At 42.3% G+C, this 19,372-nt stretch overlaps 1 protein-coding gene across 1 annotated transcript in view; it reads left to right on the top strand.

Annotated features, from left to right (window-relative positions):
• xxylt1 (xyloside xylosyltransferase 1) overlaps positions 1-19,372 on the top strand; it is a 152,372-nt gene that overhangs the window by 71,039 nt on the left and 61,961 nt on the right. Inside the window, exon 3 of the mRNA XM_073041181.1 lies at positions 352-484. Within this exon, the coding sequence (XP_072897282.1) occupies positions 352-484 (133 nt within the window). The remainder of the gene's footprint in view (positions 1-351; positions 485-19,372) is intronic.

Genomic DNA, 19,372 nt, shown 5'->3' with positions numbered 1-19,372 from the left:
TGGATTTGTTTCTGTGCCGTTTGACCTCACCTCTGACTAGATATTTACTAGTTAATTGCTATATGAACGCAATAAGAAGAAAATAAACAGCACCTTCTAAAAGATTTATTAGCTTTAATAGTGTCACCCTACCATGGCCACCCCATGGTAAGATTGAATGAAGCTTACTTTAATTCTTGCTAAGTTCTCTATGTTTCTTCCATTGATGTCTTTGGTCGTGTATGCAGATTGACATTTGATATTATCCGAGACGTTTTGGTGCCTTTTGATGAATAAAGGATGTCATGCATCCTGTCTATTCCCAGTGACCTACACGTGCCCTGAATTTTTTTTCCTCCTTTTGTTTTGCAGAGATGACGCATATTGTGCAGCTGGACCTGGACTTGAAGTACATGTCTAACATCAGGGACCTGTTTGAAGAGTTTGGCAAGTTCCAGTCGGGCGCTGTAATCGGTATTGCCAGAGAAATGCAGCCTGTTTACAGGTACTCAAATAATTGCTGGGTCCTCCAAACTTCGCCACAAGCTAAAGTGAAGTCTGAGGGCTGAAGAATTGATATCTTTAGCAAGGTCCTGATTGCCATTTTTGGACGACTTAAGGATGAATACTTAAGATTTAAAGATGAATTAAATATTTCTTGAATCTATTTTATTTTGGAAAGTTTATTTTTGCCAGAGGGCAACATGGCTTTCGTTTTAGACTCTATGCCCCCTGGAACCACCCCCTAACTGTTTTTCATTAGGGGTTAGTTGATGAAAAGCCAAGATCTGCCCTACAACTCTATATGTCTATATAAAAATGACCCCATTTTGTACGATTATCATGGGAAAAGGTTGAAAAAAAATTATAAATTCAAATATTTGAGTGATCTCTCATATTTAACAATCCTTCTCTAATTTTGACTTTAAGATTCTTTAAAATTCTTCTGCAGTTTAAGAAACCACCACTACTTGTTGACTCTCTTTTAAGGGCATAAATCAATGGAAACAAACTGGATGAATAATTTCAAACAAAATTAACAAATCATTTCTATGAAAGGAATTTGTAACTTCTCCCAAGGGCAAGGTGAGGGAGGTATTGTGATTTTGGCAAAAGCTTAGATCAGATCTGTTACCATAGCAACCCAGTGATGGAATACAATGCGTTGGCAGTAATGTGAATCTGATGCAGTTGTTTTGAAGAGCTTTAGTTAAAATGAAATGAGCAGAGGGAAATGTGGAGACTGTACTTCATTTATAGGTTATGGAATAATGGGGGTAGAATGAAAAATTTCATTACTATCTTCCGAGCCAAAGTGTTGACATGATAGGTTGCAGTAAATGTGCTGTAATGTAATATAGAATGTATTCTGAAAAGTAGCTAATTTTCTGTGCTATTTATATTCAGAACCTCATAATAAAGCTGAGTGTATTTTCATGTTTCAGATTATCAGTAGCCAGATGAAGGACAGGCCCATGAGAGTTGTAGAAATGCAGTGAACTTAATGCATAATACTGGTCGCATCTTCCACATATTTCTTTCTTGTTGTCAGACTTGTTTGGGTTTATTGGACTAGCTCCCAGACACAGAGGATGTTTTCTATGGTACTTCATTTGGAAAGATTCAGTATGCTTTTCAAGTGGACTGGCTTTCTTTTGGAGATAGCTATCTTAGTCATTTCACTGAGCTGATCTGGCTGTGTGACTAAATTATAGGCTTCCAAGTCATTTAAGATTACTCCTAATTGTATAGCATGTTCTAGTAGAATATGACTTGCAAAATCAGGCTCCATTAAAGCAGCAAAATAATTCAGAAATGTAACTTAAGTATGGTTAGATTTGAAAATCCAAGTTATTTGTTGTCAACGTTAAAGGGGGGGGGGGCTGCAATTCAGTTTTGAAACAAAGAGAGCAATTTCTGTTGGGAAGAATGATCTCTGTGTCATTGAGTGCTGCTGGTGCGAGAATAACAAACAACCTGTTTGCAATCGGTAATTGTGTCCAATATTTGCCGTTCTTCTGTATTTGTCAGCAAAGTTCAATCAATATTGCAGGGTTATGATGACTTTAGTGAATATTGTTAGCCTTCACTTTTGTACAGCAAATTCATGAATTTTACCATTGCAAGATACCTAGAGTAATAACTTCACAGTCAGAAATTGTACTGAATGTTTTCCTGTTACTTCTGAAAGTATCATAGAAAACTGGAATTTTAACATCGGCTATATTTAAACGCTGCTCTGGTTTACTTTTTTCCTAAGCTGATATCTTAAAAGTTAAATCCTTTTGATATGTATTGATTATTTAGACTCATGGGTTCTTAAACTTCATTCAAAGCTGTTTTTGAATGTCTTTCCATAGGATAATGCTGGATTTTAAATACTGAAATTCTCCAACAGTGCTAGTGAGGCTAAACAATATTTGATGGCTATCAGATGATTTGAAAATGATATGTATCAACCTCCATTAGTAAATTCAATAAATAAAGTCTAGTAATCCTACACTTTAGAGATTTTGTTGGTGTCAGACTGGAGATCTTCTGGGCCATTGTGTTAATTTTCATTTCTATTGTATGCTGGACAGTAGCATGACAAAATTTCCACTGAATTGGACAGGTTTGTAATAAGCATGGGAAATGGTAGTTTGAAGGGAGTTGGGGGGTAAAAAGGACCGTGTTGAGTTTAAAGAGCGTATGGGGAGCTATATCCTTGTAGGTTTAAAAGGAGTGCAGGAAAAGATGTACCAGTGAATTGAAAAGAGTGTGGGAAACAAAACCTGATGAGCCAGGACTTCTGAACAATTGGATACTGGGTTATTGGAGGTTTCTGTATGGATAATAATTTGGTAAATTTCCACAGGATTCTAATTTCATATAAAGAGATAGAATCATTGGGCTTGCTCTGAGCTTCTTCACCATACACAGGAGTAGGTTGGTGTGAAGTTGCTAAGAGTGAAATTAACTTGATCATCCAGTATATTTACAGCCATTTTACAAGAGAAGAAATTTGTGTATAAGCATATCAGTAAAATGGCGCTGATTGGGAAAAACATATTTTGCTCGAGGGAGAAGTTGAGGTCAAGATCCCCTTTGGAATTAAAAAGGCAGAATGGATCTATCATGGTTCTGGGGATATTTTGTAAACCAGCAGGTGGTGAGAGGGAACAAAGGATAACTATGTTCAGAACTTCCTTCATCAGAAAGTTTTCCATCCAATAAGGAAGAAGGCCTATCTGCATTTGAAGTAAAGGAGGGATTATTTTAGTAGGATGAGGGGAATTTGGTCACAGTGAAGTGGAATCAACAATTGGCAGGTTAAATTTTTATGTAACAATGTTAGATATTTTAAGTACTGTCTTGGTAGATGCCCACATATGCAAAAGGTACGGAGATGAAGGCTGGAGTTTCCCATACAACAAAGGAGAAAGGAATTTGATCAAACATAAGAGGCACGTCAGATGAATAATTCAAGTGAGAACCAGGCTGAGTGCAAGATAAGAAGAGAGATTAAAAAGAAACAAACAGAGAATTTGGTAATAGAATGTTAATTCCCATGAAAAGGTACTGAAAACTCTTTTCATTGGCATGTAAATCAAAAGTGGTTTGTAAAGGGAACAAAGCCAGTTAGTGAACGAAATATAATCTGTACAAAGGGAGTAGCCATGACTTGAATATTTATAGATACATGTAAACCTTATCAAAGAAGGAGGTGCTGGCGAAATCTTAGCAAGGGCAGAGCTGGTGAGGGTAATGCAGGAAATTCAAATTAAATAAAAGAGAATGTGTTTTGTTTAAACATATCACCTGCTTCAGATGGAGCACTACAGCACAAAAACAGACCCTTCAGCCCATCTAGTCACTCCAACCTGATCTTCTGCCTAGCCCCATCTACCTGCACCCAGATAATACTTCCCCATTCAAATACTACCCGGACTCCTCTTTAGTGTTACTATTGAATTATCTACCATTTCTTCTAGCAGTTTGTTCCACACTTGCACCTACTCTCCTCAGATACTCCTTAAATATTTTACCTTTTACCCCAAACTTTTAGTTCTGCTCTCACCCAACCTGAAAGAAAAAGCATGCTTGCGTTCACCCTATCTAGACATTCATCATTTTGTATACCTCTATAAGATCTCCTCTCATTCCCCTGTGCTTCAGGGATTAGAGTACTAACCTAGAGTCATAGAGCACTACAGCACAGAAACAAGCCCTTCAGCCCATCTAGTCTGTTTTGAACCATTAACCTGCTTAGCCCCATTGACCTGCACCCGTACCATACCCCACTATGCCCCTCTCACTCATGTACCCAGCCAAATCTCTCCCCACGTCCACCACTTTCACTGGCAACTCATTCCGCAATCTCTCACCACCGTCTGAGTGAAGAAATTCTCCCAGGTTTTTGCACTTGCCTCCCATAGGGTCCAAGAGAACACCTTGTCAGGCCCTGGGGATTTATCTACCCTAATTTGCCTCGTGATAGCAAACACTCCTTTGTAATCTGTATAGGGCCCACAACCTTGCTGCTGTATTGCCTCACTTCTATGGACTCTGTGTCCATCTCCTAAGTAAATACAGATGCAAAAAAAACCATGTAAGATCACCCCCATCTCTTTTCAGCTCCATGACTGGATTACCACTCTGATCTTCCAGAGGGCCAATTATGCAGCTTGTTATCCTTTCACTCTTAGTATATCCATAAAAGCCCTTAAGATTCTCCTTCATAAGAATCCTGGAGGAAAAACCTGCTAGCCTTTGCCAGAAAGTTTAAACTGCAGAAGAAGTTGATTTTTCAGCAGAACAATGACCCAAAGCACACTGCCAGAGCAGCCATGGGGTAGTGTCAGATGAAGAGAATTGATGAACCTTGAGTGGCCCAGTCAGAGTCCTGACCTTAACCTGATTGAACATCTCTGGCAGGACCTCAAGACTGTTGTCCATCACTGCTCCCCAACCTGACACAGCTTGGACAAATCTTGCTCCATCACATTGTGCAAAGCTAACAGAGACTTATAAAATGACTACTGGCTATAATGGGTGTGAGAGGTGGTTCAACTAAGTACTGAGCAAAGGAGGATGAACACTTTTGAAGTGTTGACATTTCAGTCTTTGAATTTTTAGATTTTCATGCTTTTCAATTGTCCCTGGTTTTGGGGAAAAACCTGTGAAGAAAGGAGCATGAGATTCACAAATAAAAGTTCTCAATTAAATTGATCAGAATCCCTGGTGGTAATACTCATTTATGTGAACAAAAGGTTGGGGAGCTAAATTCTTTTACAAGGCAAAGAATAATATAACCGGATTAATGTGGTCATGCCTTTCTTATTCCACAATTCTACCCATAAACCCTCACTAGACAAGCCCTCCCGTCTGTCTAGATGGAGCAATGCTGTGACGTTTTCCCTGGTTAGTAATGCCATCCCTCCCCCTTTTCATCCCTCTCACTCTATTACGTCTAAATCAACGGAACTCCGGAACACCGAGCTGCTAGTCCTGCCCCTCCTGCAACCAAGTCTCAATGATGGCTTCAACGTCATAATTCACGTGCGTATCCATGTCCTCAGCTCATCCACCTTTCCTGCAATATTCCTCGCATTGAAATATCCGTAGCCCAGAACATTAGCCTCATCACACTCAACCATTTGATTCCTGACCCTGTATGTAGGCTGAACAACATCTTTCTCCACAACCTTTCCATAATCTGCTCAGGCACTCTGGTTCCCATCCTCCTGCAACTCTAGTTTCAATTAACCTATTCAACCTTTCCCTGTAACTTGGGTCCCAGCAGCATCCTTGAAGGTGCCAGAAGATGGAGAATAGCAAATGGGTGACCCTTGTTCAAAACGGATTGCACAGCATCTGCAACCCAGTCAGTTAATCCTCAGGGATGGGAAGCTTTCTGAAATGATTGGGGAAAGAAAGTATCAGCATCTGGTAAAGTTTGAGTTAATAAGAGAGCCAGCTGCAGCAGCTATTATGGCAAGCCATGTTTGTCTGACCTGAGTCTTGGATAAAGTATTGGCAAAGGTTAATGAAGGGAATGCAATAGAAGTCAATTAGAGATTTTCAGAAGGATTTGACAAAAGCCCACATTCATGACCAGAGAATAAAAGTGTCAGTGGAGGCTTAGATTTAAAAAAATACTGGCTTAAGGGGAGGAAGCAATGATGATCTTTTTTCAGTTTCGGGGTTGTGGCTCTACCCAGCAGTTTCTCTGGGTGATGTTTATATGCTCGGATATGGTGTGAGGTAAAATTCCAAAATTTGCTGATGACCGAAGAGTGGTTGCCAGGAAAATACTAATGGACTGCAAGTGGATATTAACTACTGGAGCCGGGGAGGCCAGACATGCCAACCTGATAGCCGGTCAAGAGATGCGGATGTACTCCAGGCAGGCCTCTTGGCCTGTGCCGCCAGGCAAGCATCCTCCAGGAAAGCCCTTTAGTTTTCCCCATTTCCAGACTCCAGAAGCTCGAACATCTGCTCATTCTCGCCACGCATGGTTACGAGAGCTTCCTTGTTTGTGCCGAAATCCATGGGCTCCACTTGAATTCTGACAGCCAACCGCTCACAATGCAGCTTGCCATTCTGGTGGGAGTAAATTGGCAATCTTCCCACCCTGCCTAAACACAGCAACTAAGCCTATTTAGAGTCTGGAGTCACTTGCCGTTGGACTGCCCTGTTCAAATGGCTGGATGGTGTGTGGGAGACAGAGCTCCAATATGGGAATAATAGTATCTGGTTGAACTCATTGGTCGTTTTAAGACCAAGCATTTTTGTCACTTCACTTTGGAATGTGGATTATATGATGGCAAGAGGTAAATAAGGTCAATCACATAAGGGGTGGCACATCCAGAGGTATTGGTTATGTTGTTTGTTGAAAAGGATTCTGAGAAGAAAACACTCTGACGTTTACACTTCCTGTATATTCTAAACAAATTAAAAGTTCTCAGTAGTGTGTGTAATGACTTGCAGAACCAAGCTGTCATAAATCCATAGCACCAAATAATTGACCCTTCTGGTTTAAATTCCCAATGAAAAATCACAGCTGCTCTGGAAAATAGGTGCTATATAATGCTGAGCCTATAATAAATAACAGGCATGAAATCCACAGTGTATGGGAAGGAAGTTTTAAAAAGTTAACTGAAGAAATTGTATGTGGTTGTGATGGTGAGTCAAATGGGGATGTGGGGAGAAGCTGAATATAATAGAATGGATATTAATGGCCAGTCACTCGTGACATGGGAAGAGGTGGAGTTGGGTGGAGAGGAAGGCTAGTTAATGGAATGACTCATGAAATGAGGAGATGAAACCTGCTTAGTCAATATAAACCACGATTAATATAAAATATCTTGTCACTTTTACCTTGACGACTTGATTACCTCCAAGAAAGGTTTTATTGGACCATTCTTATACAATTTGCTCCTTTAGACAATCTTGTGAAATGCGCATGAAACTCTTAAGTACCAGTTCACAAAAAAAAACACCAGAAATATTGACATGTTTGTCTGCCCTGTAATTATCAGTGATCAAGGTTCATAAGTACTTCACTGGCTGTAAGAACTTTTGGTTCATTTGCAAATGGAGTGTATCAAGTTAATGAGTGTTGCCTTGTAAAATTTATGACTTAATAGATTTTTAAAAATTCTGCCCTCCTTTTATTTTGCATGGCTTTTCTCCTAACTTAGGTGGGTGAAACTTATAAAACGTGTGACTTATTTTCATCACTGTGTGATAGTCTTGTCCTATTAATTGCTTGTAGAATACTGAAATCTTTCTATGTTCAGATTGGATGCATTCTGCTGTTATTTATACTTTGCTTAGAAAATTTTCCCCCTCACTACATTTAGAAGTAGTAAAGGTTCATGACGGTTCATTGAGCAAATACAGTACCTGCTTTTGTTGAAGTACATTCCATAAATGTTAATTTTTTGGTAGATTATCAGATTATACAGCTCTGAGATGTAGTTACAAATGGGCGTCATCATGTCAAGAAGGTTGTTAGCAAGTCCTGCTGCAAACAATGAAAGGTTTTGAATAGTGGTTGTTGAAACATGAAGCTTTGATTTGGAGATGTGTAGTTACTGAAGATACCTGCTCACCACCCTGGAATCAGAATCAGGTTTATTATCTCGTTTATTATGATGTGAAATTTGTTGCTTTGCAAAGGCAAGATGACTATAAATTACAAAATAAATATTACAAGAGAATAAGGACGAATGAGGTAGTAGTGCTTGTGGGTTCTTGGACATTTCAGAAATCTGACGGCAGAGAGGAAGAAGCTGTTTCTGCCTCTGAGTTTGGGTCTTCAGGCTCCTGTATCTTATCCCTGATGTTAGCGATGAGAAGAGAGCATGTCCAGATGGTTAACGCCTCAGTGATGGATGTTCTCAGTGGTGGAGAAAGTTGTGTGCGTGTCTCAGACTACAACTCTCTGAGCAATCCGCATCGCTTGTACAGTCGGCCCTCCTTATCTGCGAATTCCGCATGCGCGAAAACCCGGAAGTGCTCTGCCAGCACTTGTTCAAGCATGTATAGACTTTTTTTCTTGTCATTATTCCCTAAACAATGCAGTATAACAACTATTTTACATAGCATTTACATTGTATTTGGTATTATAAGTAATCTAGAGATCATTTAAAGTATACGGGAGGATGTGCATGGGTTATCGTGGATCGGGATCGAAAAAAATCCGAAGTTCTCTTATTAAGTAAGTCGGAGCAGGTACATCCGGTATTATTTAGCATCAGTTAGTCAAATGTTTGTCTTAGTATATAGTATATATTTCACCTTTCTATGCATATAAAACACTTAAGAAACGTATGTTTCAGTGCCAGACTTGGGAACGGAATTTCCCGAGTTCGATCGAGTGACAGACCGCTGCTGAGTGCGCTCTCCACTGTGCTGGGTTGATGTGGAGGATCAAGAACCCCAAACCCCAAAACCCAATAATTAAACCACTGCGTTGCTTAGTAATAATTGTAGCTTCCATAGGGGCAGAGCCCTTCTCACTTTATCCTTTAAAATTGTTCCAATCGTTGACTGACGTAGCCTAACGCTTTTCCAATGACCGATGGCGTTTCACCTCTTTCCGATCGCTTTATTATTTGCACTTTATTTTCAATTGTGATCGTGATTATTTTCATGAACAGAAACACTGCGGATTCAGAGCTCTGCTGCCGGGTCCTAATGTCCACCGCATTGAGACAGGTTAAATAACGTCTGGGGTTCCGCTGGGTCCTAAGGTCCACCGCATTGAGACAGGTTGCATAAGGGACTTGAGCATCTGAGAATTTTGGTATCCACGAGGGGTCCCGGATCCAATCCCTCGCGGATAAGGAGGGCCGACTGTACATGCTTTGGAGCTACACTTTTAAGTAGAAGTACTGGAGCAGTTTCTACATTAGCCCAGCATGAGCAAACCTCAAAAAGCAGTGTCAGTTGGTACGTAGCTCTGGCAACAGTCTGAAATCCAGCATCCATAATGACGAGTTTCAGTTTTTTCCAGGGGAACATAGTGTTTTAATAGCAGAGAAAAGTTCAGGAGGCTTAATACTGTCCTTCTATACTTAAAAAGAAACCTGAGGTATGCAGTGGATTCCAGATTATTGGACCATTGATTAACGAGGGCAGCCACTTATTTGGGATAACCCTTAAAGAACAAAAGCAAATTGAGAAATTAGCCATGATTCCCCTCATTTATTTAGGACACTATGACATTTATTTGAGACAGGAGACTGTTGCTGAACAGTTTGTAACTAATGTCAGTTGCGTATACTTGGGTGACTGTTAAACACCAAACTTAGAACTGCTTAGAACGAGTAGTTTTTAAGAGGCGTCAGTTGCATGTGTTCATGTTCAAAAAGTGGTGATTTTTGTCACTGATAGTTGGCAAGAAATAAGCAGTATGACAATTCAGAACTGCTTTGCTCACTGCGGTTTCAAGTGTTCAGGTTTGCAAATGCCACAAATGGCTGGGAGTGAAAATGAAATTATTTCAGGTTAGGAACTACGAAGAATTTGAAGGACTCAGCAATCATCCTGAATGTTACAATGAAAATGAAGATTTGGAGGATGCAATTGTCGATGGCACTGTATGAAGGTCGTCCATTATCGGCACTGACTGTCTATACTGAGATTTTCCTCATTTGCTGCCAATCAAAAGAACATGGCAGTGTACACTGGATGAATTCCTTCATTGAAAATCTAGGAATATATACATAGTTTTATAGTACTGTAGTAGTATTGATAGTGCTCTAATTTATTCTGTATTTCATTCAAATACATACTTTGTTTCTCAAATAAATGGTAGTTTGTCCTTTTTATACCTTTTTAACTATTTCCATGAAACTTTGGCTAATTGGGGCAGCTGCTTAATTGGGCCAAAATATACTGGACCTGATGTGTCCCAATTAACTGGAATCCACTGTATTTTACTTGATAAGGGCTATTTTTAATGTTATGAATTGTTTTAGCATTCTACCAGCAGTTGCTCCTGTAGACCCAGCATGAGTAAAGAGTTGCTACTTGGTACTCAATAACACTGAGAAACCCCCATTAGGCTCCCTCTCATCCTTGACGTCTGAAAGCTGGCATCCTTGCATAGCAATAGAGTGTGGATACAGGCCTATCGGCCCAATGAGATCATGCTGACCATGTGCCCGCCCAGCTAGACCTGATTTCCTCCACTGGGCCTCAATCCCGCCCCTTCATGTGCCTGCACAAGTGCTATTGCATCTGTCTCGGACACTCCTTCACCTGTTGCAACAGAAAAAGTTGCCCCTCAGATACTTTACCAATCTTTCCCCTCTCACCCTACATCACGACCAAACATCTGAGTTATCCCACTATCAAGTTTGCGGGTGATGACACGATGGTGGCGAGACTCCTCACCAACAAAGATGAGACGGCCTACAGGGAGGAGGTGGAAGAGCCCGAGGCCCTCGTTGTCAACAGGACAAAGGGGATGGTTATCGACTTCAGGAGAGCTCTCATCACTCACACCCGCCTTCCAACGCCTAGTACTGGAAACCACGAGCAGTTTCAAAATCCTGGGAACACAACCTCTCATGGTCCCAGAACACATTCTACACAATCAGGAAAGCGCACCAACACCTCTGTTAGCTGAGCAGGCTAAAGAGAGCTGGATTCGCACAGCCTTATACAGATGCACAGTAGCGAGGAGCCTAACAAGCTGCATCTTGCATTTTACGGAAAGTACTGTGTGGCAGGCGGGAAGGCTCGACAACGAGTAGTCATAACTACCCAACACATCACTGGCACCAGCCCACCTGCCGTCAAGGACGTACTGTATACACAGGAAGGTGCTGGAAAAAGGCCAACAATATCATGAAGGATCCCCCCCCCCCCCCCCACCCTGCTCATGGACTGTTTGTCCCACTCCCATCAGGGAATCATCCATGCCAGGACCACCAGATTCAAAAAGTTACTTTCCCCAAGCAGTAAGGCTGATTAACACCTCCACTCACAAACCCACCCCACCACACCCCCAACCACCACTATCTTATCATTTCCTGTCAGTCACCCTAAGTACAGACACTCCTGTATCTAACATCACTCTATGCACATATAATCAATCTCTATATATGTTACCTGATGTATTTATATTCATTGTTTTTTTTTAAATTATTGTGTTCATTTTATTGTATTTTTTTGTGCTGAATCTGATCTGGATTAACAATTATTTTGTTTTCCTTTACACTTGTGTACTGGAAGTGACGTTAAATAATCTTGAATCTAGTTTTGGACTCCCCTATCCTGTTACCAACCAACTTAACTATGCCTCTCATAATTTTAAATCAAGATTCACCTTCTAAGAGTTTGTCCCTCGTTTTACTGTGCTCTAAGCAATAATGACCTCGCCTACTCAGCCTCTTCCTATAACTCAGGACTTTTAGTTCTGCTTACATCCTTATAGTTATTTTAACAGATTCGAGATTCAAAGTATGTATGCAGTGTGCAACCTGACATTTGTCTTCCTCACAGACAGTTATGAAACAAAGAAGAACCATAGAACCAACGCATTCAAAGAAAAAACTTCAAACATCAACACTCCTCCCTCCCACATGCAAACGCCATAAAAAAAGAGTGAAAACACTAAATCAAAATTTCAGTTCAGCTCAGTGTTTATTATCAGTGGGCCGCCCTGATTTTAAAAAAATCGCCCAAAAGTAACAATAAAAAAGAGTGACTATTATACATTCTTCCCAGTGTGACACTACTGGACCAAGGTAGTTCAGTTTTAACATCCTTTCAAGTTACTCAGTTCAGGAAGAATATAGACACTGGCCTTTTCAGTGCTCTCCAGTGTGAGTATAGATTACATAATCGCTGTGCTTCCTCGCAGAGCCATTTGGCCATCTCCAGGCTCTATTAATGTAGTCTTGTACACTTGCGTGGCACTGTTCAGAGCCTACTGGGCGGAGTTAGTAACTCTCCTAGTGATAGGAAATAAGCCTTAGAAAGATGACTGATTACTTGAAGAGCTTCAAATATACTTTATAGCAAAAGAGGGGTAAGGTGTTCGCCAAGCTGGAGTTTAGTTCACCCTTTCTCCTGACTCCAGGTTTGTGACGAGTCCCATCCTTTAGTCAGCACCTCAGATGGCTTCTCTGAGCAGGCTTTCCAAATAATCCTTGCTGGGGGGGAGGGGGCAGTCTTCATTGAAAAATCCTTTGGTCAATAGTTAGAAGTCGGCTGTCTTTGTCCTGCATGTTTGCCCCTATCAGAGGGATGCTAAAGGCCCTGGCAGTCATGCATCACCTCTCCCAGTGCTGCTGCTCTCCTTACCGCTGTACATTTGACCTCGTGTTGTTGCACATTCCATGCAGCCTGAATCTGCATGGTTTCTGTCTGTGATCTCTAACCAGAACTGGGTCATTTTGGCAAACTGATTGATGTGGTTGTTGTACACAAACTATCCAATAGAGGGGGCAGTTACATCAGAATTCAAATTTCCACTATTTTCCACCATGCTCAGCTCCCTGTGTTGGTAATTCTCTTCCAGTGTGCTGGAATTGTGAAGGTAACAGAGTTGCTTAATTTTCAAGATACCAGCATGTATCTCAATTAATGTTCTCAAGTTTTTTAGGTGTTATTACTGTCACTGTCTTTAAAAGAACTTTTTTTTTTGCAAGAGTTGCTGTCTAGAGCAATGATTTTGTTCAGACTCCAGCGAAGCAGGCTGCTGTTTTTATGGATTCTTTGGCCTCATTAGCAATCCACTCTGCAGACCAAGCCTCCAGTGTGCCTGTTTGCTGTGCGCCACAGCTGTTTCCTTGAATACTGGAACCAGCATGTGGAGAAGACAATGGAAACATGCAAGGCCATTGTACACGATATAAACGTGGCAGGCCTACCTTCACAATTTCTGCAGCATGTCGCTTCAAAGCAGGATGATATTTTTACATTTTTTGAAGATGCAAAAATTCCACAATCCTGGCAATTATCCAATCCTTTGTCCAGTCGTGTAGTTTTGTTTTACTGCTGGAAGGACTAAGTAATCACCTTTCAAGAGGTTGACAGGCATTATATGCCATGATCCACATAATAGGAATAATTGTATGAAGACTTAGGGATGCATAAGATTCATTAGTCACCCTATTATGTTCTACAGTGACCCTCTATTTTTCACTCGACGAAGAAGCCGATGTTTTCATAGGGTAAAACTGCAGCCGCCCAAATAAAGGAATACAGAGTTGCTTCAAACTTGCCCGTAAGACCAACACTCGTATCAAGCTTGCTACCTCATGTATGTGGGGGGGGGGGGGGGGGGGGACATGACCATCTTATAAAAACCACAAAGGTTGAACAGTTTTTATGTCTGCAGTTTACACCACATTCTTGATATCAAAACGCAAGACAGTGACACCTTCACAGAAACTTGGCAAAGTGCAAATTAGTGTGTGTGTCCATTCTCCTCAATCAGGCACAGTAACACTAGGAATTTATTATACAGTTAACATACTGAGGGAATAGGGACAGATGCCCCAAGTTTTGATGACAAGAATTGCATGCGAGAGATGACATTTGCAATTGGTCACGGCCAATGGGAAACCATGGGTAAATGGTAGGAACATATTATGTTGTTATTTCCGGAGAATCAAATGACTCCATCAATTTGCGAGGAGAATGTATCAGAAGCAAGCAGTTTCCGAATTATGAAGCACACATTTGTAATCACTGTGGTAGATCACACAAATCCCAGAGTGGAGGACTTGGTCAATTAGGCATTATAAACCATCTGTTTCTTTGGTTGTAATCTCCCCATCGTTTCTGGTAGATGAAAAAGTGTCAGTAAGGTTCATAGATTCAGGAAGGAAAGTCTAGGGGCAGTAGACAGTAGAGGAATTACAACCACAGAACAAAGAAAAAGACTCAGAGGGTGGTGTGAGTGTGGAATGAGCTGCCAATTGAAGTCATGGACTATACTCTTTTCCATAGATGCTGCCTGGCCTGCTGAGTTCCTCCAGCGTTTTGTGTGTGTTGTCAGGCATGGAGGGCTATTGTACAGGTGTGGGTTGATGTGACTAGGCAGAAAAACATTTTGGGACCGTCTAAATGGGCCAAAAAGGCCTGTTTCTGTGCTATAGTGCTCTGTGACTCCAGGAGGATAATCCTCCCAATTTGTGCCATGATAGAAGTTTCCTAATTAAAGGAAGACGCTAAAAGACTTTTACACAGATATCCCACTTGGGAATATATTCTTAGGAGCAATTGGTACCACAGGACTTTGTTCCTCACTGACGATGCCAGGGCTTTCCCGGCCACTGGTGTTCCGTCAGTAATGAAACGGGTAGAGTGATGTTATTGAATTGTGGAGTGAGTTTTATCGGTAGGTTTGTTATTAATGTTACATGTTGCGGCTATCAAGAAGGTGCAGAGCGGGTAAAGTACAAGGTCTGTGATTAGGTAGACTGAGAGATCAAGAATTTACTGTTATCTCTTAAAAGAGGTCTGTTCAACAATCTTTTAACAGTGGGGTAGAAACTGCTTGAATCTTGTAACGGTGGGATAGAAACTGTGCTTGAATCTTGTAGCAGTGGGGTAGAAACTGCATGAGTCTTGTAGCAGTGGGGTAGAAACTGCATGAGTCTTGTAACAGTGGGGTAGAAACTGCATGAACCTTGTAGCAGTGGGGTAGAAACTGTGCTTGAATCTTGTAGCGGGGGGTAAAACTGCATGAGTCTTGTAACAGTGGGGTAGAAACTGCTTGAATCTTGTAACGGTGGGATAGAAACTGTGCTTGAATCTTGTAGCAGTGGGGTAGAAACTGCATGAGTCTTGTAGCAGTGGGGTAGAAACTGCATGAGTCTTGTAACAGTGGGGTAGAAACTGCATGAGTCTTGTAACAGTGGGGTAGAAACTGCATGAACCTTGTAGCAGTGGGGTAGAAACTGTGCTTGAATCTTGTAGCAGGGGGTAAAACTGCATGAGTCTTGTAACAGTGGGGTAGAAACTGCTTGAATCTTGTAACGGTGGGATAGAAACTGTGCTTGAATCTTGTAGCAGTGGGGTAGAAACTGCATGAGTCTTGTAACAGTGGGGTAGAAACTGCATGAGTCTTGTAGCAGTGGGGTAGAAACTGCATGAGTCTTGTAACAGTGGGGTAGAAACTGCATGAGTCTTGTAACAGTGGGGTAGAAACTGCATGAACCTTGTAGCAGTGGGGTAGAAACTGTGCTTGAATCTTGTAGCGGGGGGTAAAACTGCATGAGTCTTGTAACAGTGGGGTAGAAACTGCTTGAACCTTGTAGCGGTGGAGTAGAAACTGCTTGAATCTTGTAGCAGTGGGGTAGAAACTGCTTGAATCTTGTAACAGTGGGGTAGAAACTGCTTGAATCTTGTAGCGGGGGGTAAAACTGCATGAGTCTTGTAACAATGGGGTAGAAACTGCTTGAATCTTGTAACAGTGGGGTAGAAACTGCTTGAATCTTGTAGCAGTGGGGTAGAAACTGCTTGAATCTTGTAGCAGTGGGGTAGAAACTGCATGAGTCTTGTAACAGTGGGGTAGAAACTGCATGAGTCTTGTAGCAGTGGGGTAGAAACTGCATGAGTCTTGTAACAGTGGGGTAGAAACTGCATGAGTCTTGTAACAGTGGGGTAGAAACTGCATGAACCTTGTAGCAGTGGGGTAGAAACTGTGCTTGAATCTTGTAGCGGGGGGTAAAACTGCATGAGTCTTGTAACAGTGGGGTAGAAACTGCTTGAACCTTGTAGCGGTGGAGTAGAAACTGCTTGAATCTTGTAGCAGTGGGGTAGAAACTGCTTGAATCTTGTAACAGTGGGGTAGAAACTGCTTGAATCTTGTAGCGGGGGGTAAAACTGCATGAGTCTTGTAACAATGGGGTAGAAACTGCTTGAATCTTGTAGCAGTGGGGTAGAAACTGCTTGAATCTTGTAACAGTGGGGTAGAAACTGCTTGAATCTTGTAGCAGTGGGGTAGAAACTGCTTGAATCTTGTAGCAGTGGGGTAGAAACTGCTTGAATCTTGTAGCGGTGGGGTAGAAACTGCTTGAATCTTGTAGCAGTGGGGTAGAAACTGCTTGAATCTTGTAGCGGTGGGGTAGAAACTGCTTGAATCTTGTAGCGGTGGGGTAGAAACTGCTTGAATCTTATAGCAGTGGGGTAGAAGCTGCTTGAACTTGGTGGGGGCGCCTTCTCAAGCTTTTGTATCAACCGCGTGGTGAAAGAGTAGGGAAACGAGAGAATGATCGGGGGCGGGGGGGTGCTCCTTGGTTATGTTAGCTGCTTTCCCAAGACACGGGAAGGATCAGGATCAATGTAAGCTTTTTATTTGTGTGTTAGGCTGGGCTGGGTTCACAACTTTTTGCAGTCGTGGGGGACAATGTGCTGAGATTGCCTTTGAGGCTGATGGTTAGGTTGGAGTCACATCGTGCTCTGATGCAGAGCTCAGGGCTGCACCTCAACCTACCGTTGCTGAGGAAGGCGAAGCTGGTGTTGTCAATATCCTCCGATCTCTCCTCACTTCCTCTCTGAAGCTGCTGACTCCTCCCTTTGCTTGTCTGAACTGCTCTCCAGCATGGGACCCACTCTGGAGGCGATTAATATTGCGACGTCTCTGGGCTGGGGGAGCTGTGCAGCCAGGCAGGGAGGGGAATGCATTCTCCTCTTGTTGTATATGATTTGTTTTTCTGATCTTTAACGATGAGTTGTAATTCAAAGCTCTTCTGCCTTAGTAGGGAGTTTTAGGGACCTCCCAAGTTTATTCACTGCCCTTCAATCTTCTTCATTACTTATGAAGGTTCAGTGTCACTTTAAATCAGTTTAAGTACTTTGAAAAACATTCAGATAGATAAGTCCTGGGGCTGAACAGGATATACTCCAGGTTACTACAGGAAGTGAGGGAAGAGATTGCTGTGCCTTTGGCAACAATCTTTGCAATCTCCTGACCACAGGAGTAGTATCAGAAGTTTCTTTGTTCAAGAAACTTAATAGGGATAATCCTGGAAATGATAGACCTATGAGCCTTATGTCAGTGGTGGGCAAACTGTGGGAGAGGGTTCATAGAGACAGGATTTACGTGCATTTGGGGAAGCATTTTGTCTGATTAGGGGTAGTCTGTGTCGCTTTGTGCGAGGAGGTTGTGCATCATGAACCTGATTTGAAAGGTGGTAAAACAAACTGATGAAGGTAGAGCAGCGGATGTGGGATTTAGTAAGGTGCTTGACAACATTCCCCATGATAGGCTCATTCAGAAATCTCAGTTACATGGGATCGAGGGAAACCTGGCTGTTTGGATTCAGAATCGACTTGCACGTGGAAGGTAGATGGAGCATATGCTGTCTGGAGATCAGTGAGCAGCCGTGATCCACAGGGATCGGTTCTGAGAACCCCTGCTCTCTGTGATTTTTATGAATGATGTAGATGAGGGCGAGGAAGAGTGGGTTAGTCAGTTGCAGATGGCACGAAGATTGGTGATATTGTGGATACTGTTGCATAGAGTTGTTAAAGATAACAATGGGACATTGAAAGGACAGACAAGAGAAATCTGCAGATGCTGGAAATCTAAGCAATAAACCCAAAATGCTGGAGGAACTCAGCAGACCAGGCTGCATCTATGGCCAACGTCTTGGGCCGAGACCCTTCGTCAGGACTGGAGAACTCTGACTTCTCAACTTTTTTTCCCCAGTCCTGTTGAAGGGTCTCAGCCTGAAATGTCGACTGTTTACTCTTTGCCATAGATGCTGCTGGGGCATTGATAGGATGCAGAGCTGGCTGCTCGTTGGGAAAGGCCTTGGCTGAGAAGCAACGGGAGGCTGCTCGTTGGGAAAGGCCTTGGCTGAGAAGCAACGGGAAGCTGCTCGTTGGGAAAGGCCTTGGCTGAGAAGCAACGGGAGGCTGCTCGTTGGGAAAGGCCTTGGCTGAGAAGCAACGGGAAGCTGCTCGTTGGGAAAGGCCTTGGCTGAGAAGCAACGGGAGGCTGCTCGTTGGGAAAGGCCTTGGCTGAGAAGCAACGGGAAGCTGCTCATTGGGAAAGGCCTTGGCTGAGAAGCAACGGGAGGCTGCTCGTTGGGAAAGGCCTTGGCTGAGAAGCAACGGGAGGCTGCTCGTTGGTGTAGAAATGCTTTGGGATGAGCTTGGACAGACGTGTGAGAGTTCCCAGGTTCAAGTCCCAGGTGAGCCCTGTTTTAAGTCAAAATCACAGAATTCTATCACACATTTTTCAGACCTCACTTGGAGTATTGTGTTCCGTTCTGCTGTCCTCATTACAGAAAGATGTAGATGCTTGAGAAACAACACAGTGGAGATTTACCAGGATACTGCCTGGATTAGAGAGCTTGTCTTATGAGGACAGGTTGAGTGAGTTAGGGCTCTTCACTTGGGAGTGAAGGAGGATGAGCAGTGACTAGATAGAGGTGTCCAAGATAAGACGCATAGATAGAGTGGACAACCGGACACTTTTTCCCAGGCTAAGCATAGCTTAATACGAGGGACATGATTTTATAATTGGAGGAAAGTATAGGGGTGAATGTTAGAGGTACTGGGATAGAGACGAGTGCTGGGAGTGTGGAATGCACTGCCAGGGGTGCTGGTAGAAGTAGATACTTTAGGACAATTTAAGAGACCCTTTGATAGGCACATGGAAACAAGAATACAAGGGGGCCATAGTGGAGAAAAGGTTAGATTGATCTCAGAACAGGAAAAAGATCAGCACAAAATTGTAGCTGAACTGTACTGTTCTATGTTCTAAGTTCCCCTGCGGACTTGCACATTTCTGCAAAATCTCTTTGTAGTATGCATTTCTGAGTTGGTTGGTGAGAAGCTATGCAATGTTTGCAACTGAGCCAAGCTGGAATATTCGAGATGGTGCCAAAGTTGGAAAGTGTGTTGAATTGGATGAATGAGTTTTAAA

Source organism: Hemitrygon akajei, chromosome 3 (assembly GCF_048418815.1).
Source record: "Hemitrygon akajei chromosome 3, sHemAka1.3, whole genome shotgun sequence".
NCBI classification, from domain to species: domain Eukaryota; kingdom Metazoa; phylum Chordata; class Chondrichthyes; order Myliobatiformes; family Dasyatidae; genus Hemitrygon; species Hemitrygon akajei.
This window is presented reverse-complemented; position numbering and strand designations above follow the sequence as displayed.